This window comes from Sinocyclocheilus grahami, unplaced genomic scaffold (genome assembly GCF_001515645.1).
Source record: "Sinocyclocheilus grahami isolate Dianchi unplaced genomic scaffold, SAMN03320097.WGS_v1.1 scaffold5.1, whole genome shotgun sequence".
Lineage (NCBI taxonomy): Eukaryota > Metazoa > Chordata > Actinopteri > Cypriniformes > Cyprinidae > Sinocyclocheilus > Sinocyclocheilus grahami.
In genome coordinates this window covers 4,668,238-4,692,357 of record NW_015505184.1, presented here as the reverse complement: position 1 = coordinate 4,692,357, position 24,120 = coordinate 4,668,238, and the positions used below count along the sequence as shown (strand labels likewise).

Genomic DNA, 24,120 nt, shown 5'->3' with positions numbered 1-24,120 from the left:
TATTGTTTTACTTATTTTAGTTACTGATTTACTTGCAGTATGTAGTTACTATGTTTACTTTAATTTGCTTATTTGCTTGTTTTTCACTTAATTATTAACTTATTTACTGATTTTATTTACTTATTTAAGTTATGTATGTATGTATTTACTTGTTTATTTTAGCAACAAGGAGTGAGGATCTTTGTTATGCTGTATAAGGAATTGGAGTTGGCACTTGGCATCAACAGTGAATACAGCAAAAGAACATTAATTCATCTTCACCCAAATATTAAGGTAAGCTATGTGTGATTGACGTGCTTTTGCATCTTATGTGACGTCTTATGCGATTGTAACTGTTCCTCTCTCTTAACAGGTGATGAGGCACCCTGATCACGTGTCTTCTTCTGTCTACTTATGGGCACATCACGAGAAGATTGTAGTCATCGACCAATCAGTTGCTTTCGTTGGGGGAATTGACCTTGCGTATGGCCGCTGGGATGACAGTGAGCACCGACTGACAGACGTGGGAAGTGTAACACGCTCTGTCGCTCAGGCCATGGAGCAGGTTCGAGACATACTACATTAATTGTGCCACACCCATGGATGATGCACCATTTGGCTTTGAAGTTTGCAATTATAGACTGGGATTTCATGTTTCTGCCAGTTATAATGAAGTGGAATTATGTCTGTTTTGGGACTCAGGGACTGGATTCATCCACACCCAGGAAAAAAGTGTCCACCAGTGGAAACAGCAGCCGGTCGATGACTGGTGACTCAGTGGACCTGCCCAAACTAAAAGGCATTGGCCGCACTCGCAAAACACGTTTCAGTCTGTACCATCACATCCAACGAGGCCTTCATCATGCTGACAGCATCAGTAGCATCGACAGCACAACCAGTAAGAGACTCTTTCCTGACCCAACTGAAATTGATTCCACAATACAATTTGTGTTTGGTTTATTTATGACAGTCTGCTGATGACTAATTCCTCTTTAACCTTAACAACTAAAAAAAGGATTCTTAAAGGGATAGTTCACTGACAAATTAACAGTGTCATTGTTTACACTCCCTCATGTCGTCTAACTTTCTTCCAAGTACTGGTCACATTTTTTTTCAATTTACAATAGTTATAATACTGTATATGGGATTGGATTGGACTGGACTGTCATTTTTTTTGCTTATAGGTGTTCAGATCCACATCCCAAATTTTTTTGGCAACCCGCTTGTTTCACCTGTAAATTACAAATGACAGATTTGAATTAAAAAAATTAAAAATTGCTTTGAAAATAGATTTTAATGATCAATTAACTTCTGTCACATTAATTTAAATGGGATGATATTGTACAATTTTGATATTAAAATGCAAATAAAATATATTCCATTAGATGTTATTAACAACATAAAGTGAATTAAGCATAACATTATGTCAGGGTTTCCCAAACTGGGGTTTGTGAAGGAACTGCAGGGGGATTGTGAGTTAATTTAGTCATAAAAATGTCAAATTAAAATAAAGCATTTTAAAATATCATCAATCAAAACGAAACACTTATTAGAAATTCAATTCAATTTGTTTACCTGCATGTCATGTAGGAATTTTAGAAAGGAAAATATATGTAATCAATAAAAAAGTAACTGTAATCTGATAACGAGTATTTTAAAATGTCATTTAATCTAATTACAGGTACTTAAATTTTTTGGAATATGATTATGTAATCCAGATTACATGTAATCAGTTACTACTCAGCTCTGTCCTTGTGCATATAAAAATCACTGGTTTATTACAATTAGTGTCAAATGAAATATTTGGAAATGCAAATTGTTATTTCCTGCTGACACACTACAGCAAAAGATAGAAATAACTGGCTTAAAACTTTTTGTTGTTGTTGTTGTGAAAATGGACTTTTGCACAGTACTGTATATATCATTTTTAATTATATATTTTTTTCACTTCACCCAGTTTACAATTTTCTTAATCCAGTTATCACAAAATACTGAAATTCAGTTATAGACTATCTGGATTAGAGAATTTTTTACCTTTTTGCCCCATTTACTGTTACTTGTCAATGTCAGTCAGTCTTAAGCATAACATTATGTCAGGGTTTCCCAAACTGGGGTTTGTGAAGGAACTGCAGGGGGTTTGTGAGTTAATTTAGTCATAAAAATGTCAAATTAAAATAAAGCATTTTAAAATATCATCAATCAAAACGAAACACTTATTAGAAATTCAATTCAATTTGTTTACCTGCATGTCATGTAGGCATTTTAGAAAGGAAAGTAACTGTAATCTGATAACGAGTATTTTAAAATGTCATTTAATCTAATTACAGGTACTTTAATTTTTTGGAATATGATTATGTAATCCAGATATATATATATATATATAAACAATTTAATCATTCATCATGCACTTTTGAACGTGTAATCATATATATTCTATTCTATGTAGCCTTTATTATTTTACATATTGTGTGTATTTGTCTATAGTATGCTTGTGGTTACACCTTTCATGAAAAAAGAATTAGTAGATTTGAAAGTAACTCACAAGTCAATTTATTTTAAAAGATCTTTCGAGTTATATAGCTGTTTTGTATGTCTTGTGTGTTCAGAGAGTGGCTCAATGCACAGTCTTCAGACCGGAGGGGGAGAGCTGATGGGAAACACACGCTTTTGGCACGGCAAAGACTACTGCAACTTTGTCTACAAAGACTGGGTTCGGCTGGACAAGCCTTTTGATGGTGAGCCACACGTTTTACTGCCTGGCCGCTTTTTGTTTTCTTCATTTCAATGATCATTAATCCAGGTAGTCCAAGGTTAATTGTGTTATTAAACGCAGTCTTTTCGATGCATTTCAGATGTTTACTATCCTCCTTTTTAACAATGTGCTCGACTATAGATTTTATTGACAGGTACACAACCCCCAGAATGCCCTGGCATGACATCTCCTCAGTGGTGCATGGGAAAGCAGCCAGAGATGTGGCCAGGCATTTTATACAGCGCTGGAACTTCACCAAGGTGAGAACATTTTAAACTTATGTTTGACAAGCTTTTGAATTTTCTTCTGTGTGTTTCTTGAATTTTACCTTAAGCTGTGACATTTTTAAGAAGCATTATTAACATTTTTTTTTCTCCTTTAGATAATGAAGCCAAAGTACAGATCACTCTCCTACCCATTTCTCCTACCCAAATCTCACAGCACTGCCATTGATCTAAAGTACGAAGTGCCAGACTGTGTCCAAACCAAAGTCCAGGTGAGAACGCATTAATGGCTGTAGCTGTAACTGTTAGATAAATGGATACCTTGCATGCACACTAAGTAACTTCGCCATAAATGCCTATAAAAATGGCTATAAATGTAAATGGTCTCTCAGGTTCTGCGGTCAGCTGCAGACTGGTCGGCGGGAATCAAGCACCATGAGGAGTCCATTCATAATGCCTATATTCAGGTCATTGCCAAGAGCAAGCACTTCATCTACATTGAGGTACACAATCCCCCACTTTTACTTTGTCTGTCAGCGTTCAGTGATATGATTCAAATGTGCTGACAGCTATTTAGTAGTTCAGATGCGAAATGTGTAATAAGTTATAAAACACCGTTGACATTTCAGTTGCTTCATATTATTGATAAATGACATGCAGCTGTGGTTATCAGAGCATATCAGGGGAGATGCCAAGAATGATTCAGTGGAAATTCTAGAAGAACCATGACTTGGATGTTCACAAAGTAAAAACAAACAAATAAAATCTATACAATTGGAAATGTATTTGAAGAGAACTTATAGTAATACGAGAACTTAAATAACCATATTTTTCTGTGGAAATGTACTGTAGCCTATCAGAAGTAAAACGTGTTCACCTCTGTAACATACCTGAAGAACTAAACTGATTGTTCTTGTTTCATTGTTTTGTTTCAGAACCAGTTCTTCATCAGCTGTGCCGATAACAAACATGTTTACAACAAGATTGGCGACGCCATTATTGAGCGAATTATCAGAGCTCACAAGTAAGTGAGAGAATCCTAATGCATTAACACTGATTGCTGATCATTGCCATTAATTGGACCGTTTTATTTTTTTATTTTATTTTATTATCAGCTTTAAATTGTTAGAATTGTTTGGAATTTTGCCCCGTAACATGTTTAACACAATTTGTACAGTATAACCGGATTATCATGTATAATTTTTTTTTTAATCCTTTGCTCAAGTCTCATCTTACTCCCTCAAAAATAATATGACACCCCTGTGCATGCATTTCAACACATGCAAACAATCCCATCCTTTCTGTATATATCCATATCACCCAAACATATTAGTAGAGCTTCGCTTCTTTAATAAAATCAACAGTAATTTACCACCTTCTCCCATACTAATGCAGTCCTGCAGTTCCTTGTGAAGTATGTGATTTACAGGAGACCCAAGTCTCTCTCTGCTGCTGTCATACACACAGGCTCAGCTGCAGAGACAGGCCTGTCTTTAGCTCACACTGATGGCTAATGAGAAGCCAGCACCTGCCATGGCACTGATGTGAGCCAGACATGGGCTGTGGACGTGTCACTCTTCATTTAGTTATTCCAGGCATTGCCCCCAATACTGAAATACTGCACTGTTGTTTGTGCTGTAACAATGCTGGCATGTGCTTAAAGAGCTCTCTGGGAGAAGAGCCATTCGTAATGGCTTTATAATCATGGAGGCAGCACACAGAATGAGACAAAAGGAAATGCCACTAAAGAGAAATGGGTTGGAAAGGATGTTTTGCCATTTAATTGTAATGGAAGTGAGGATATTTGATTTAAGAATAAGCATGTGCGTATTTACATGGATTTATCGGATTGATGTTTGCTGTAATGTGTCACAGAGAGAAGAAGCCATTCCGTGTGTATGTGGTGACTCCCCTGCTGCCTGGATTCGAGGGAGACATTTCCACAGGAGGAGGAAATGCACTCCAGGCTGTTATGCATTTCAACTACAGGTAGGAATGAATCCGTTGCTGTACACGTGTCTTTGAGCAAAATAAAAGGGAAGCTCAGGTCAGACAGTACAAATCAGACCACCTGAGTCTCACATACAGAGTTTGGCACTCAAAAAAATAGAATGAGATTGTGATCCCAAATGAATAATTTTTTTATTATTATTATTATTATTTTGCAGTATAAAAAGTAAAAAAGTAGTTAATTTTAGACCGGGTGAGGCATGTTTAATTAAATAGCTCATTTCATGCAGAGATTAATTTGTTTTCACTGCAGGGGATTATTTATTATTGTAAAATCAGATTGACTGTTCAAAAAAATCTGCCCAGATCTAATCGTTTTTTTGGCTGTACAACCTGCATTCGCTTTTGCTAGCAAGTCCTCATTGGTTGTGATGGTAATGGTGCAAACCTGCATAAGTTTGCCATGCATGAGACTTTAGCAATATATGTTTTACTATTAATGATGATTTTTTTTTCTGAGGGCAGTCTCAAAATTTGAACACTTAGGAACGTTGCAGACAACAGCATAAAAATATGGAAAGGGCGAAAAAAAGCACATGAAATCTTATCTTGTCCATTCATCTGATCTGTCTGATGTCAGTTACAAAAGTCTGGGTGTTGGGTGTTATCGTATTTAAATATTTAATATTTAAAGCCACTTTTGAAGGTAGACTTCAAGTGGTGTTTTTCTGCAAAGGTTTGAAAAGACTGCGATATTTTCAGTGCAATTTAGTCCGTGACATCAACAGTTACAGTAAGACTATAATGACTCAAAAAGTTCAGTTTCAAATAAATGCTATACTTTTGACATTTCTATTCATCAAAAAATCTTAGGGAAAAAAATATCACAGATCTAACATTGATGATGATGATAATAAGCAATGTTACTTGGGCAGCAAATCAGCATATTAGAATGATTTCGAAAGGGTCACGTGACACTGAAGACTGCAGTAAAGATGCTGCAAATTCAGCTTTGCCAACAGAGGAATTAATTACATTTTAAAATATATTCAAATTGAAAAGTTATTTGAAATGTATATTTCACAATCTTACTGTTTTTGACGGTATTGTTGATCAAATAAATGCAGCCTTGGTGAGCATAAGAAACTTCAAAAAACTTTTAGGAACATTAAAAAAAACTTACATTGTGTAGTTTTTTTATAGTTGAAGACAAAAATAAATAAAAGAAAGAAAAAGGTAATGTACTTTATGGGAGAACTTGATTGCTTTCATGATAATTTGTTTGGGCCATGTCGATGTGGAATATGTTATACTATAATTAATTTGCCTAACATTATTTTTTTGATTTGCAGAAAATATAGTTTCAGTGAACGACGATGCTCTTGCATTACATTGGCTTGTTTTCTTTCTTAGTAGCATTTACTGAGAAATCATTCACAGTCCAGGAACATTTATTAACATTTAAACAGGTAAATGTGGTCGGTGTTGTTTTCAAGTTGAAATCCAAGCATGTCACGGCTGTTTCTGTTTCTGCAGTGTCATTCATGAGTTCACAGCAGTAGTTGGTTTCCCAGTGACGCAGTTAGTGCTTCCTCTTTAGTGAACTCGGGCACATTCTCTCCTCTCCTCCCCTGATTAAGCTTTAATGAGTCTGACAACACGCTAAACAGCTTCTTTCAACTCACGATCAGAAAGGCATGATCATCATCTCCACGAGAACCTTCCGATCATGCTCTGTGCATATCATTTGGATGAAAGCAGGAATTTGTCAAAGAAAATTGTAAATGTCGCTGATGTGAGGATAATGACCCGTGTTAGACAGTGCGCCTTTGTTTTCCAATGCCAGCTTACCAATTCATTCCATTACACACGTAAGAGGCACAGCCAAGTGTTAAATGCTTGTTTCACTCGTCTGGAAAATAAATGGAAATAAGCAGTGCTTCAGTGTCACAGTAAACATGGAAAACTGCTGCAAGGTTTATTTATTCATTTATTGGGGTTTTTTGCCAGTAAATGTCCTTTTCTGCAGCTCCCTGACACATTTTACATGGCAAGACAGGTTTAGTGGTTTATAAGCTTGCTTTTGGTAGATACAGTGGTAACCTAGAGAATAATAATGAGTTAAGTTATTGAGAGAACCCAATGAGCTGTCATAACTCTGCGATTGCGTTTGAAAACACATGTAATCATGGCCTGAATGTCTGCTTTTGTAGGACCATGAACAGAGGAGAGTACTCCATAATCGCTCAGCTGAAGAAAGAAAGTAAGTCTGAGTGTTCCCATCCCTCTTCTTTCTCTTTCTCTCTCTGTACGTGTCAGATGTTGGGGATGGAACGGTAAGCTGACGTGATTGTGACATAATTTAATGTGAACCTGACTCTGTGGTGGTAATCAGTTCTCTTCTGTGGTTTACCACAACATTGCAACATATAAGACAAGCGAACACAATTTTCAAAATGTAAATGAGTTTCAAAATGTGCTAAATAGTTACATACAGTGGATGACACCAGTAGAACTTCTTGTAATTGATTGTGTCCTTGCACCAATAATGGGTTGAGGTGAAATTTATGAAGCTGTTGCACTTAACTTGTAAATTTACACTGACTTATGAAGGATTTATAGTGGAAGAACACCCAACCCGTTTAGTGTTGGCCTTCATTGTTTTCTTTCTTTCTTTCTTTCTTTCTTTCTTTCTCTTTCTCTCTTTCTCTTTCTCTCTTTCTCTTTCTTTCTTAGTTAATTTATTTGCAAAACTTAAACAAAAATGCAACATTATAGAACAAGAACAAGTGGCTGAATACAGAGAGAAAGAAAATACAATTATTTAAAATGCTTTCTTTCTTTCTTTCTTTCTTTCTTTCTTTCTTTCTTTCTTTCTTTCTTTCTTTCTTTCTTTCTTTCTTTCTTTCTTTCTTTCTTTCTTTCTTTCTTTCTTTCTTTCTTTCTTTCTTTCTTTCTTTCTCTCTTTCTCTTTCTCTTTCTCTCTTTCTCTTTCTTAGTTAATTTATTTGCAAAACTTAAACAAAAATGCAACATTATAGAACAAGAACAAGTGGCTGAATACAGAGAGAAAGAAAATACAATTATTTAAAATTGTTTATAATATAGGAAGTTTAAAGATTTTTATTGGGAGATGATGAAGTGATGATAATAGTAAACATACATATGAGGGTTTGTGAGTTACTGAAAAGATAATGAATGAAATCTTAAAAATGAAAATTGAAATACATAATTTAACATTTAAAATCAAAACAAAATGTACTTAAAAAATGAAATTTTATTTAGTGACATGCACACTGTAAAAATAATTTCAATGGTAACACACTCTCATTACGTCAATGTACTTTAATTGACCATTTTCAACATTTTTTAAGTTATATGATATTCCAACACAATTTCAACACAAGCCCATTTATAATTTAAGTTGAAATGACTTTTACAGCCAATTTGGGTATACTTAAAAATTGCGAGCAGCAACTGAATTTAAGTTTTAAGTTGAAGTAAGTGAACATTTTTACAGTGCATGTCATGTGACAATTAATCAGAGAACCGTGAACATGCAAATGTGTTGTTGAATTATTGAAATATTAAATATTAATAACTTAATCTCAAGGTTAAATAGTGTGTCAAACTCACTATTTGTTTTGCTTTGTGAAACAAAAAGTTTGTCAAACCCTCAGGTAACATTCTGTCTTTCTAAAATGGTCTAAATGGCAAGAGACACCTTTTATTTTTTCTCGGGTATTGGTGTTCATTCTGTTTTTCACCCCATTCTCTCCACAGTGGATGACCAATGGATGAACTACATCTCTATTTGTGGTCTGAGGACTCATGCGGAGCTGGAAGGCAGACTGGTGACTGAGCTCATCTATGTTCATAGCAAGCTGCTCATTGCTGATGACAACACTGTCATTATTGGTGAGTTAACAATGTTACATTCCCATGCCTGATTTTCTCTGTAATTAAGCAACTCACTGCACATAATTTCTTTTTGTCTAGAGCTTTATACTCCCCCTTGTGGAGGACTGTGGTAATTTTGAAGGATAGACGGTGAGGCCACACATAATCATTGACCTGGCAAATAAATAGCTGGTTTTCACATTTGCCCACTCATTTCCCTAAAATAGTATATTTAGATTGACGTCAACAGACTTTTGCATCCAATTTATGTGATTTTTAATGAGGAAAATGTTGTGGTCTGTCTGTGTAGTTTACACATGACTGCACTACCAGATGTGCAGTATTGACATTTACTCTGCAGCTAAAGCTAAAACCTATCTTCATGTCTCTGTTTTCTGAAAGAAGTATAACAGACGTACCTGCAAAAAAAAAAAAAAAAAGTTCAAATAATTGGTAATTTTGAAGGATAGACGGTGAGGCCACACATAATCATTGACCTGGCAAATAAATAGCTGGTTTTCACATTTGCCCACTCATTTCCCTAAAATAGTATATTTAGATTGACGTCAACAGACTTTTGCATCCAATTTATGTGATTTTTAATGAGGAAAATGTTGTGGTCTGTCTGTAGTTTACACATGACTGCACTACCAGATGTGCAGTATTGACATTTGCTCTGCAGCTAAAGCTAAAACCTATCTTCATGTCTCTGTTTTCTGAAAGAAGTATAACAGACGTACCTGCAAAAAAAAAAAAAAAAGTTCAAATAATACTTTCTCAACTCAAACTCATAAAAGATAAGCGAGTGTCATTTCAGATAAAGCTTTAGATTTCTGCGAAAGATACAAGAAATCAAATGAAGAAAGCCATAGATCTGACGGGAACATTTAGCCGCACACTGAAATTGAGTTATCTCGGATTCTGTAGGTGGAAGATTTGTGTGCTATTGAATTAAATGCCTTGAGATCCAATCACTTATAAAACAATTAATAAAATTGAATCGCAGAGTATAAAAAAAAATCTTTTGTATAATTTAAGTTGAAATGACTTTTACAGCCAATTTGGGTATACTTAAAAATTGCGAGCAGCAACTGAATTTAAGTTTTAAGTTGAAGTAAGTGAACATTTTTACAGTGCATGTCATGTGACAATTAATCAGAGAACCGTGAACATGCAAATGTGTTGTTGAATTATTGAAATATTAAATATTAATAACTTAATCTCAAGGTTAAATAGTGTGTCAAACTCACTATTTGTTTTGCTTTGTGAAACAAAAAGTTTGTCAAACCCTCAGGTAACATTCTGTCTTTCTAAAATGGTCTAAATGGCAAGAGACACCTTTTATTTTTTCTCGGGTATTGGTGTTCATTCTGTTTTTCACCCCATTCTCTCCACAGTGGATGACCAATGGATGAACTACATCTCTATTTGTGGTCTGAGGACTCATGCGGAGCTGGAAGGCAGACTGGTGACTGAGCTCATCTATGTTCATAGCAAGCTGCTCATTGCTGATGACAACACTGTCATTATTGGTGAGTTAACAATGTTACATTCCCATGCCTGATTTTCTCTGTAATTAAGCAACTCACTGCACATAATTTCTTTTTGTCTAGAGCTTTATACTCCCCCTTGTGGAGGACTGTGGTAATTTTGAAGGATAGACGGTGAGGCCACACATAATCATTGACCTGGCAAATAAATAGCTGGTTTTCACATTTGCCCACTCATTTCCCTAAAATAGTATATTTAGATTGACGTCAACAGACTTTTGCATCCAATTTATGTGATTTTTAATGAGGAAAATGTTGTGGTCTGTCTGTGTAGTTTACACATGACTGCACTACCAGATGTGCAGTATTGACATTTACTCTGCAGCTAAAGCTAAAACCTATCTTCATGTCTCTGTTTTCTGAAAGAAGTATAACAGACGTACCTGCAAAAAAAAAAAAAAAAAGTTCAAATAATACTTTGTACGAGGAGCGGAAGAAACTCATAAAAGATAAGCGAGTGTCATTTCAGATAAAGCTTTAGATTTCTGCGAAAGATACAAGAAATCAAATGAAGAAAGCCATAGATCTGACGGGAACATTTAGCCGCACACTGAAATTGAGTTATCTCGGATTCTGTAGGTGGAAGATTTGTGTGCTATTGAATTAAATGCCTTGAGATCCAATCACTTATAAAACAATTAATAAAATTGAATCGCAGAGTATAAAAAAAAATCTTTTGTTGTCTCTGATTATTATTTGTCTTGATATTTTAGATTAAGGGAGTCATGACCAGTGTGTTTCCTTTTAGTTTTTTTATTTATTTATTGTAATCTATGAAACAGCTCAGACTTGTTTTGCTTTTAAAGCTACTAGGCATTTATATTTTATTTCAAACTACTTTAGTGTTATATCACCTTAAACAAAATCTAATTATTGTTTATTCTTTTTCTTGTCTCTTTTTAATTAATTAATTTCTTTCTTTCTTTTACAGGCTCTGCCAACATCAACGACCGCAGCATGCTGGGGAAAAGGGACAGCGAGGTAGCTGTAATTTTTGAAGATTCAGAAACAACTCCATCAGTGATGGATGGTCAAAAGTACCAGGCTGGCAAGTTTGCTCTGCAGCTCAGACTGGAGTGCTTCAAGTAAGATCTGGTGGAAAGCCAAGCATCCTAGTGTTAGCAAAACAACTGAGTCACAGCTGAAACTCTTTGTTTTTCATAAACCAGAACCATTCTTGGTGCCTTTGATGATCCAACCATTGATGTCAGTGACCCCATCAGCAACGGATTCTACAAAGACGTCTGGATGAGCATTTCGGGTCGGAACGTCACCATCTACGAGAAGGTGCATGTGATTCCTTGTGTCTTTGTTCACTTGCTCCTGGGCATGTAATGGAATTTATGATGGCTACTTTCCATCTTCTTATTATGTGGAGCATTTGAATTATGATTTAGAGGTGCTGCTCTGTCATTTGTCAGATAGGTATTGCTCTCAATCACCGCTGAATCTCTCAGACTCGGTTGGTTGTTTGGCTGTCTCATGGCAGGCCAGTAATAATGAGGCTTAATGGAATGAGATATTCTTATTCTGAGCCACCATTGTAGGCTGGCAATTTCAGTAAATACCTCTCACACATCAGCCACACAACCAAATGTTTCACACGCACCATTACGAAGCTTTAGTTCCCTCCTTAAAGGTGCAAGTCGTCCATTCCATAAAATAGAATAAAATAAAATAAATATATATCTTTTTTAATTATTTATTTTGATAATTATTTTATTAAGACTTTAAAGAAAAAAAATATTTTGTGTGTGTAAGGTTTGAGTAAAAACAACTCACTTTATCATGATAACCTTCCATCATCAGGCATTTTATTAAAAAAAATATTAATGGTGACAAATACACCTGCATATTTCTATACCAAATGTAACCTAGGCTTAGCATAACAATAGATTACTGCAAAATTGGTTTATGGTAGTGCTGTCAAACGATTAATAGCGATTAACCGCATCCAAAATAAAAGTTTTTGTTTACGTAGTATATGGGTGTGTACTGTGTATATTTATGTATATATAAATAAACACTCATGCATGTATATATTTAAGCCAAATGTTATGTTTATATATAATAACAATTATATGAATTTAAACATATACATGTAAATATTTTCAATATATATACTGTATGTGTGTGTGTTTATATATACATAATAAATATACACAGTACACACAAATATATTATGTAAATAAAACTTTTATTTTGAATGCGATTAATCGTGATTAATCGTTTGACAGCACTAGTTTTTCATTTGTGTGCACTTAAATATTATTTTTTATATATATATATATATATATATATATATATAAAATAGATTTTATTAGTGTTTTAATTAAACTTTTATACCTAATTTTTATATATTTTTTTATTATAATTTATATTTAAGTTTTTAGTACTTTTGTTGTGTGCTTTTGTTTTTTTTTTTTTTATTATTATTATTTTCAGATTTAGTTTTAGTTATTTGAATACTTCAACTTTAGGTCCTTTAGCTGCCAAAAAATTGTCATACTATAGCATACTAAAATTAATTTCTCATCTGTTCTGAATGTCCAAATACAATGTAAGTGGCAAATAAAACTGAGGACTGTTGATGTGGTGGCATTGCAGGTTTTCCGCTGTCTGCCCTCAAGTCTGGTAAGGAACAAACAGGAGCTCATGAGCTTCCACTTCAAATCAGGTCTTGATAAAGAGGACCCTGTTAAAGCTCAGGAGCTGCTGAAGAAGATTAGAGGCTTCCTGGTCCAGTTCCCGCTGGAGTTCCTCTGTGAGGAGAACCTCATGCCCTCAGTAGGCACCAAAGAAGCCATGGTGCCCACTGAGATCTGGACCTGATGGCACCAAATAAGAAGCACAAAAACGACAATACGCTTCCAACATGAGGGGAAAAACAAACACACCACTATGGTGGACAAAACTTCTCCAGTTGATATGAAGGAGCAACGGATATTAAGACAAACTGTCCGTCCATTGTCAGACAATTTCATATTGTTTTGTATCTTTGATCAATGTTATAAATGTACATAATTATATTTTATAAGTGATTATCAGCACATATTGTACTTTTACTATAATATATTTAATGAAATTCGTGCCTCTGAGATTCCAAACAGAAGGGCTTTTTAAATAAATATTTTAATTCTAATGTACACATAAAGTGGATTTGATTTTTATTGCTATAACTGGCTCATTTATAGAGTGAAGGGCAAAATGGAGATTGGAAGGCCTGTCAGATATCATTTTGTCACTGCAGCCCATTCTTCAGCACGGCGCCCCCAGTGGAAGCGCATCCATGACAGGCTGAGTACAGTGATATGTGTTTTCTGTCTGGTGAACCAGCTCTTAGACCGAGTCTGCAGAGGCTTTTACTGTCCAGCCTCGCTGCCTGTGTCTAAGTGTCAGTGCTCTGGGGAGACCAGACAATCTGTCTGTGAATTAAAGTGCTGAGTAACTGAAGGAAATTGTTGCCTCTCAACACCAAGCAGCGACGTGTGATGTCCAATCTTACATTTTCCTCTTCACAAATGTGGCACAGGTCGGTTTTCACGAGTCAGTGCTTCTTGGCATTTTCACATTGACCCTTGGTGTTTGAATATCATCAGGCTATTTTCTGCAGTTTGCCACTCTACTTATTTTTGGTGATATTTTCACCATATTTTCCCCCTGAAATAAAAAGTACTGTATGGGAATACACTACCATTCAACGTTTGGGATCAGTAAGTTTTTAACGTCTTTTAAAGAAGTCTGTTATGCTCACCAAGGCTTCATTTAACTGTAATTACAGTAAAATTGTGAAATATACAATTTTATAACCGTTTTAATATATTTTAAACAGTAATTTATTAATGTTATGGTAATGCTAAATTTTCATCAGTCATTACTCCCATTTTCAGTCGCATGATCCTTCAGAAATCATTCTAATATGCTAATTTGGTGCAGAAACGAGAAACATTTCTTATCAATGTTGAAAACAGCTATGCTATTTATTATTTTTGTGGAAACTTGATTCATTTTTGCAGGATATAAGGCACTTATTTGAAATAAATTCTTTTGTAAAAATCATAAATGTGTTTACTGACCCCAAACTTTTGAACGTTAGTGTTTCAAAATTTGCAACCGATTTTACTGCCATAATGCGACTCGTATCTCATTTCTGTGACTCATTTCTAGTTGGTAAAAATGTGCATTATAAATCTGAATATAGCCAAATCAAAAGGGGGCACACTAAAATAATGCCTAAATAGTCTGCTTTGTTTAAAATCATCAAGACTTTCTTTCTTTGAAAAAGATGCACAAATCAAACTAATAGTTTTTAGCAAGAATTTGCATCGAGAAAGCAAATGATTTCATGTTCACAAAATATCTAGCATAGCTTCTGAATCTGTTAAAATAGAACACCTGTGTTCAACGACTCCTGTGCCACCTTTTCTAGCACATTTCATAACCAGCATGTAGTCTGTAGTTATAGGCCTATTAAATGTGAATTTGACAGACAAGGTATATTTTAGCCATGATTCCATTTCGATCTGTGTAAATGCATTTGTTCAGAAATTTGCACTGAATAAGTTTCAAATAAAATTCTTAATTGTGTAAGTGGTTTCCTTGAGGTGTTTTACTGCAATAGCTGATCTTAAATCATATTATAATGTTGTCTTATTTTCCATTTTAACACCGAAATGCAATCAAAACATGCCCTTTAGGCACCAACGGCTGGGACAGAGGTTTAAAATATGAGTTGTATCCTCGTGAACATTAGTTTTAACGCCGTCGTTTCGCAGGGGAACCGGCTCTGATCCATGCCCAAACCTGGAAGTCTTGAAACACAATCATTATGAAGCAATTTAAATGCAAATCTGGCCACTGGCTCGTCCCCAAATGTGCCTCATTGGACGAGACACCTGATAGAGAGCGGCTAACGTTAATGACATCCTCTGAGTGGAATCCTGTTCGGAGGGATTGAAATCAAGAGTGAAAAGAGTTGATAGATTATCTCTGTGACCTTAATGTCTTCTTATCGCTGATGGTCTAAAAGCCTTCAACCGACTCAACACCATCCAGACCTTGAGCATTGGGTTTCTTCAAGAGCTATCTGGTCAATTGCTGAGCTGTCATGCCTCACTAACTACACGTGTCGTTTGAAAACAGGATCACTGTCTCAATTACTGTGTATTGTAGTTCTCTGGTATTGTGCAATGGCTCATTAAACAGATTGTCCTCTTCTGAAATGAGAAAAGCAGTCTCTGGCAAATTTGCACTGATGTTCACAAGTGTTCAGAGTCCATATGTTAACAGTTATGCATTTTTGCACTGCTCATTATTCTCATAATATCAACAGATACAGGATTGCTACTGAAGTCTGCGATGCAGTACAATGCTTTGACTAGTTAAGAAGCTTTATAATTAAGCAAAATCACACGAGCAAGTGTGGTGATATTCAAACCAGAACAGAACGAGACTATGATGCTGCTTTTATAACAGAATTGAAAAATTAATATGAAGCAACTTGCATTTTAGGCATAATATTGTCTAGTTACTTGGTCACAAAGCCACATCAGAAACAACAGACTCTTAACAACACAACCATAGTGGCATTTTGTTCTTGAATCAGTCAGTTTTAAATGAATATGTTAAGTGAATGATGGAAAGCAACTATGTATTTTGCTGTATTTTTGCGATTTTGGAGCCCCCTACATTTAAGAGAGTGAAAAAAATATACCACATTTTGGTGAAAACTATGTGAACATTTAATTACTGTAATAGTAATTTCTTGCAAGAAATTACATCAAAAGTGGAAAAAGTTGCTCAAAAACATACTAAAATGCATAAACTCCCCTTCAACCGCAACTAAGACGCCATCTTTATTTTTAGCTCAGCTGTCACGGAATGGAATGCACAGGATTGTTGGATATCAAAGGCAGTGAAGGATACGTCTATGGCCCTGTCCCAAATGGAACACTTCATGTGCACTTACAATGGCCGCCGTGTGCGCATGTCCGATAAAGGGTTAGTTCACCCAAAAATGAAAATTCTGTCATTAATTACTCACCCTTGTTCCAAACCCATAAGACCTTCGTTCATCTTCGGAACACAAATTAAGATATTTTTGATGGAATCTGAGAGCTGTCTGACCCTGCATAGACAGCAATAAAACTGAAATGTTCCCAAGTCCAGAAACGTAGCAAGGAGATCTGTAAAATAATCCATGTGACATCAGGGGACATAATAATTTTTGTGCTAAAAAACAAACAAACATTTTTTTAGAAACTTTATTCAACAATTCATCTCTTCCGTGTCACCCTGCAGCGCCATTTTGGAGAGTATCTGCTGGACGTAAACAGTGTATGCTGTTCTGTGTCAGCTGCGTCACGCTGGATCTGTTTCCTACATTGTTGTGATTTGATCTGAACGAAAACAGCGTATCCGTGTGACGCAGCTGACACAGAACAGCATACGTTGTATAGATACGTTGTATAGATATTTCAAGGTAAAAAAAAACAATTTACTGTTGCTTTAATGAATCACTCATAAAGACAACCACTTATCGCCACCTACTGGTGTACCATACAATAAGAGTCACTCAAAAAAGGCCCATTGGACGCGTAACAGTAAAAAGCTGCTCATCCAATCAGGTCCATATTCAAATCTATTGTATAGAACATAAAATATGTGAAAATGTTTCTGAATATCTTTTAATTGAAAAGAGATAGTTTTAAACAGCTAACCAAAGCCAATTTTTGCTAGAGCCAAACTTCCAAAAGTCCTCAGGATTAACTAAAGGCACAATATGTAAGATTTTTTTATTCAAATATCCAAAAACCACTAGAACCACTACAGTGTTATATATTTTGCTGACTTGTGTACTTACACTATCCCAAATGTTTCGAAGAATGTTTAAATCCAGAGAAATAAGCAATTTTATCTAGTTACACGGACCGTTTCCATAGTGTCATTGTGTCGCCTGCCAATGACGTCATAACCCCTCGATTTCCGCGCAGAGTAGCATTATAACAGAACTTTCAAATGTATCTAATATGACAAAACAGCGCTGTTTTTCCCCCCACACACGCACGACCAGAAGGAGCGGAAGCGGTCGACTGTGGCATAATAAAAGCTCCGCTGCTTTCGAGTCGTGTGTCACGCTCGTTCAGCGGCCTCGTTTCGCTTCGACGGCTTTTAGCCTCACCCTGCTTCATTCTACTACGTTAATAAATCATTAGCTCATCCATGAACATGATTTCTGCCCGAGTCCTGTCGGATTGCATCGGCTGTGGGGATGAAGACGACAACTCCCATGATTCCACACTCAGTCACCGCGTCATCAGACTACATCTTTGTCTCTTTGTTTATTTTGAATACGCGCCCTCTAGCGGCGAAAATTACATAGTGTGCCTTTAAAAGTAGTTACAGTTAGTTAATAAATTTGTATTAATTCATTAAAATAATGTAATTAAATCTAACCTAAATAAAATGAACTCCTATTACTTTTTCATCCTTCAATAACTATTGAAGAACATCCAATTCTGGAAACTTCTGGAATCATGAATTATCGTGGTTAATAACTAGCCTAATTTATTGTACTGACACTCAGTAGGTGGCCTTTGACTGATGAGAACTATTGCTCTAGATGGAGCTTCAGAAGTTCATATGATCATTACATCCGTGCTGATCACTACTGGATCCTTTCTTCTGTGGTGATCATGTGCTCCACCCCATTCCAGGCCCATGCGTGTAGATGTGTCTGCTTATATTTCAGCTTTTCCTGTTCTCCATTCCAGTTTTATGTAAGAAACCATACCTCTTAACCCCAGGGCATACCTCCAACTGTGCCTTGTTGAATTTTTCTTTCTTTTCTTTTTTGCATTTTGAATTATTTATGAGTAACTTTAAAAAATTTAATATGTCAATCTCCAAGGCTTGTCACAGGCAGCCTGCTGGTAGTTCACTCTTTTTCCTGCTTAAAAGAGTTTTTTCTTAAATCTGTTACACTAGGTCTTTTTGTGGATTGTAGTCAGTTTTTATTTCTGTAAAGCATCTTTATTACAATAACACTGTTTAAAAGGTGTAAATTGAATTTAAATGGAACTAAACAGGCCAAGAATTATTTTAGACTTTAGTTAATCTTCCTCTCAGCTAAACAAGTATCATCCATGGTTTTCTCACATATTTTCTGAAATTAAAAGCTCGTATTATCTTCGGCTGAGACAACTTACAAAATCTTTAAATTCAATCAGTTACACTCAAGCCAGAAAAAAAATGGTCATCACTTTGCGCATCACATTTGCTTCTTTGTTGGTCTCTGGAGTCTCAATTTAGCTTCTCACAGTTTGCAGTGTCTCTCCTCTGTGATGTGTGCTGTAATTCTCGGTAACATTGCAATGCTATATCTCAGTTCACAGTAACAGCCAGGGGACAGAATAATGAACCTGACAGCAGACAGAATGTTTCCTTTCACAACCTGTTATTACAAGGAAATAAGATGCTGCAGCTAATCCACAGGTAGATTCTCTCCTGAATTAATGAAGCATGTTAAAAGCTGTTAAACAGGAAGTATTTCTGAATTTAAAGATAACATTAAAACACACTCAGATTAAACGTCATTCTTGATTGTCTGTCTGTACATGTGCTCCTCACAACATGGAATGTGTCACTCTGACCTAAATCAGTTGGAACTCATTTATGGGTGTTAAACAGAAAAACAAACCTATAACCTATAATTATGGCAGCTTGCGTGTAATTGTTAAGAAGTCAACAACAGAATGTATTTAAAGGGATAGTTTACCCAAAAATGAAAATTATGTCATTAATTACTCACCCTCATGTCGTTCCAAACCCTTAAGACCTTTGTTCGTCTTCGGAACACAAATTAAGATATTTTTGATGAAATCCGAGAGCTTTCTAACCCTCCATAGACGGCGTTGCCAACTACAACGTCCAAGGCCCAGAAAGGTAACACTGTAAAATTAGTCCGTGTGACATCTGTTGTAAACCATAATTTTATGAAGCTAAGAGAGTACTTTTTGTGTGCATGAAGAAAACAAAAACAATGACTTTATTCAACAATTCTTCTCTTCTGTGTCAGTCTCCGCTGTGTGTGCAGGAGCCGGCATTCTGTCGTAGAACCCAGACGCGCTGCGGCTGGTTTGCACAGAGAGGAATGCACATACATGCATCGCAGTACTGTCGTGAACGCATCAAATTTATTAATTTTGAATAAAGTCATTATTTTTGTTTCCTTTGCGCACACAAAAATAATTCTCATAGCTTGAACCACTGATGTCACATGGACTATTAACGATGTCCTTATTACTTTTCTGGGCCTTGAACATGTCAGTTGCGTTGGTGTCTATGCAGGGTCAGAAAGCGCTCGGATTTCATCAAAAATATTTTAATTTGTGTTCCGAAAATGAACAATAAAAAAGTAGTAAATACTGCCTTAAGCAACTCGGTAATTAAAGTCAGTAATAATCTTGATAATATTCTCGGAAACATTAGTGGGCATCTCACTAAGGTAAGGTCACTGATATACTCTACCAACCACTTGGTAGAGTTTAAAAACTTTATCATTATCATTTGTATATCAAATTATTGTCAGATATTAACTTTAAAATATATTTCTATAACTTTAACAATTTGTTAACACGAATAATCCCATCAATTTCATCCAGGCATTTAGTAAAAGCCACATTAGCTGTTGTTATGGTCCTACAACCAGCGAGTGTGCGGTAAGAGTGGAGAAGCAGCGGAAAATAAGAGCTAAAACAAGACAAATATATATATTTCTAATATATATTATAGAAAATATATTATTATAATTAACCCAAAACACGACAATCCCACACGACAATTTAATAATTTAATCTATAAATGTTATTAATGATCAGGTTGTTTAAACCAGCAGCATGTGTCGCAGATCTCTTTACAGCAAGACATAATAGATTTATTTTCATTTAATTGTAAAATTAAACTTGACATTTGACATTTTAATGTCATAATGTATTAATGTGGAAAATGGTAGACATTGTGTAATTCTGTTGCAGTATTTTGTGTATTGTCATCAAATGGTTCCTGTTTCATTCTCCCTGCAGAAACCATGACTGTGGTGATTGGATTTGAGGGCAGTGCTAATAAAATTGGTGTGGGTATCATCAGAGATGGGGAAGTTCTGTCAAACCCCAGGCACACTTACATCACCCCTCCTCCCTCCAAGGTGAGCTCATCTGATCTGTCATTACTTCTAATGGGCAGTGTCATCTTTACATATAAAAAGTCACCATGCTTTCATAGTACTATTTTTATATTGCTCTCTCATGATCTTCTCAGGGTTCCTACCTGGTGAGACAGCCAAACACCATCGTAGTGAGATTCTCACTGTGCTCCAGGAGGCACTAGATGAAGCAGGGCTGAAAGCTGCAGATATTGACTGTGTGGCGTACACTAAAGGTGAATATTTATATGAATATTTACTTGCCTTTAATACACTGTGCATTTTCCCACACTACTCCATTTATCAGTTATCTCCTGTTGTACAGGGCCTGGAATGGGAGCTCCTCTGGTAACAGTAGCGATTGTGGCCAGGACAGTCGCCCAGTTGTGGGGAAAGCCATTGTTGGGGTAAACCACTTTGACCACCATTCCCTTAAAGGGGTCCTATTATGCTCTTTTACAAAGTCTTGATTTTGTTTTGGGGGTGTACCAGAACAGGCTCTCATACTAGGTTGTTCGAAAAACACATTATTTTTCACATATTTTACATTATTACAACACCTCTCTCCCCAGTCTGGCATGAACGGCTCGAATGGTTCCTGTATCAAATGAAGGCCCGTCTTCTGAAATACGAAATGTGCTGTGATTGGTTAGCTGGGCCAGTGTGTGCTGTGATTGGCAGCATTCGGCGCCTGGTCGGGAAAATTAATGCCCCTTACCATAGCCGCCTGCGAGCTTCAGTGTAAATATTGTCAAAATCAAATCAATTTGAGCGAGATTTAAACCCGGATGATTGTAACCACTCTAAGTTCGTCTGCCTTGAGAAAGCTAGCGCGTCTCCAACATAGTGATGATAACACTCGTTGCCTTCTCTAGTGCAGCTCAACCAGGTCTCGTCCCATTCGTCGATATTTGTGATATCACAAATCCCGTAAATATGCATTGTAGTCCAAACGAGTCGTTCGTTGTAGTTTTTGAAAAGTGATTTCTGTTAAATAAAATATCTCCTTTTGAATTGGACTTTGAGCTTTGTAACTTTGCAGATCTTTTTTATGCTCAAACAGCAACATTACAGACTAACTAAAGTTGAAAAAGTATAATAGGACCCCTTTAAGAAAATGAACCATGGTTTTACAAATGAAACCATGGTAAACACAAATTAACCATGGTATTTGTAGTACAACTGTGGTTATACAAATGGAAATGGTAATCAATCCCCCAAAAAACCATGGTTCCTATAATAAAACATGGTTCATTTTCGTAAGGATTGAGTTAATCTCTCACAGCGCCACTTGGTGGACTGCAGTACAAAAACCGTATAAACAGAGTACTGTATATAATCTGGACATTGTGAGTACTGCCATTATCTACCAAGCAGCGATACACCCTCTCCACACAACTGCTAATGTAAGTTGTTTTATAGCAACTTTTTACCTCTATCTCATCTGAACAGGCTCTTCATGGACAGGGATCGATCCCTAGAGTTGAGCCTAAACCAGCTGCATTTTTCACTGTCATCAATGGACAGTCTGAAAGGGCAGATCAAGACTGTAGCAGATTCCAGGCCTGCACATGCTGCCTACGGTAGATATCACCTATAGATGTGTCTCTGAGGGCCCACTGCCAAGAGCTACAGTAAGTGCTGCATACTGACGCTGCTGAATACACAAGCTGACTGCAGTGTGCCATTGCAGCTAGGAATTTGGGTAAGAAAACAAGAGTAACTCTCATGCCTTGACATTAGCACCAAACAATGGGCGGAACAAAAGAAAATTGTGGCAAATCTGTCTCCGCTATTTTATTTAATCATCCAGCTCTACCAAGCAAAGTGATTGAGCTTGTGATGAATATACATTGTTTACAAGGACAAATTCTAGAAATAAACAGATAATAATAATAATAAAACTCTTGCTCATTCTGAGACTAGTTGAAAATTAAAGATATGTGCAAAACTATGCTAAGATAGCTCTTGCTAAGAGAGGTGAATCATTGCTGCCAGATCTCGCAACCTGGTCTGAAATAAGCAGGGTTGCTTAATAAGATAAGCCTGTTTTAGGAAAGTTGCTTAAAAATTATATTGTTATGGTCTCCAGGGTTTTCTAGCTGTACACAGTGTGTACACAGTACACACTGCAATGCTATTTCACAGTTCACAGTAACAGTCAAGAGGCACAATGATGTACCTGACAGATAACCATCAAGAACTTTCTCTTTCATAACTGAAAACCCTGGAGTTAAAAATAAATGTATATCTTTTTGTTTGCAGAGTTGGCTTGAACAGGTGGGCATATTTGACAACTGTTAGAAGTCGGTCATACTTTATTGTTCTATAGCACTGTCAAACCAGATTGCGTAACTGTATAATGGAAATGAGTTCAAAAAAGCTGCAATTCATTACTTCTTGAAAAAACAACAACAACAAGGCCAGAGTTACTTACTGTATAATAAGTGGACATGGCAACACATCACTGAATGCAGCTTTGAGTTAAACTGATGTGTTGAGTGTTCACGAAACATGTGACTATCTCATGCCCCACTTTTCGTCACTCTTTCTTCTTTCTTATTCTGTGACAGCCTTTGAACGATAGCAGAGAAATTGCAAAAGACAAACCGGTCTGCTGATTCAGGTATAAATGGAAGGTTTGTTTCTACTGAAGAAGCACCTCTGGGCAACAGTTGTGCAACAAATACTTGCTAAACACGTAACAAACATACTTCCTGCATGAATTTCACACAGTATGGAATATTGTAGGGTTTGTGCTTCCTTCAGATGCAAATTCAGATGACTGTTTTAGGTGGGACACATTTCCCAGGAAATCCCTTTTCATGATTCATTGTTTAATTAACAAGGCAAATAGAGTGTAATGTCTTTTTATTTTGCCTACAGCAAGTAACCACCAGGGGGCGACGGCCTAGGTCATCAACCCCAATTGCTCTCAGTGGCTATTTGCCCCATGCGGGTGGAACTATACCTATTGAATTTTGTTGTAGTATTCCATTTTGTGAGTCACCTTGGATTAAAGCATCAGCAAATCTCAATCCTGGTGCACTGAATTCGGCCTGTTTCTCTGTAAACTGGAGGCATCAAAAAGAGATAAATATGCAAAAAGGGGTACTCAAATAAATATAAATGATTCGAAGAGTCATATCTGTTTGGAAACAGATTTTGGCTTCATGAAAAGCCCACTAATGAGCTACTTGCATCAAAACCGTGAGGCAAGCTCATCTGGCTTGCACTTTACTGACATTTTAAGCAAACTGTGATCTTTAACCTTAAAACACTCACTTGAAGAGACTTGCATGCAAAGTAACAAAGTTACACTTGTGTCCAGTAGTTGCCGAGCAGCTGTTTTGAATAGGCAATAATAAAAGGAATCCATGGAATTGTAATAAAGACTTATTAGAGAAACTCTGGCCAGGCTCTGGATCTTTGTTCAAATAATAGTGTCTGTGGAGCTGTGTATTTGATGTGATCTTCTCAACAAGTTACATTAAGGATGTTGTTTAATCACTAATAGACAATGACAACAAAGTTAACAACTAGGACAATTTAAGAAATATGTTT

General features: G+C 36.1%; 1 protein-coding gene across 1 annotated transcript in view; it reads left to right on the top strand.

The window, feature by feature from the left end:
* LOC107586035 (phospholipase D1-like) overlaps window positions 1-14,103 on the top strand; it is a 31,308-nt gene extending 17,205 nt beyond the window's left edge. Inside the window, exons 10-23 of the mRNA XM_016273252.1 lie at window positions 163-273; window positions 353-544; window positions 682-877; window positions 2,586-2,714; window positions 2,873-2,991; window positions 3,114-3,227; window positions 3,348-3,458; window positions 3,891-3,979; window positions 4,831-4,944; window positions 7,119-7,168; window positions 8,689-8,823; window positions 11,287-11,440; window positions 11,525-11,642; window positions 12,963-14,103. Of these exons, the coding sequence (XP_016128738.1) occupies window positions 163-273; window positions 353-544; window positions 682-877; window positions 2,586-2,714; window positions 2,873-2,991; window positions 3,114-3,227; window positions 3,348-3,458; window positions 3,891-3,979; window positions 4,831-4,944; window positions 7,119-7,168; window positions 8,689-8,823; window positions 11,287-11,440; window positions 11,525-11,642; window positions 12,963-13,187 (1,857 nt within the window). The 3' untranslated portion in view covers window positions 13,188-14,103. The remainder of the gene's footprint in view (window positions 1-162; window positions 274-352; window positions 545-681; window positions 878-2,585; window positions 2,715-2,872; window positions 2,992-3,113; window positions 3,228-3,347; window positions 3,459-3,890; window positions 3,980-4,830; window positions 4,945-7,118; window positions 7,169-8,688; window positions 8,824-11,286; window positions 11,441-11,524; window positions 11,643-12,962) is intronic.
* Window positions 14,104-24,120: the final 10,017 nt, after the last annotated feature.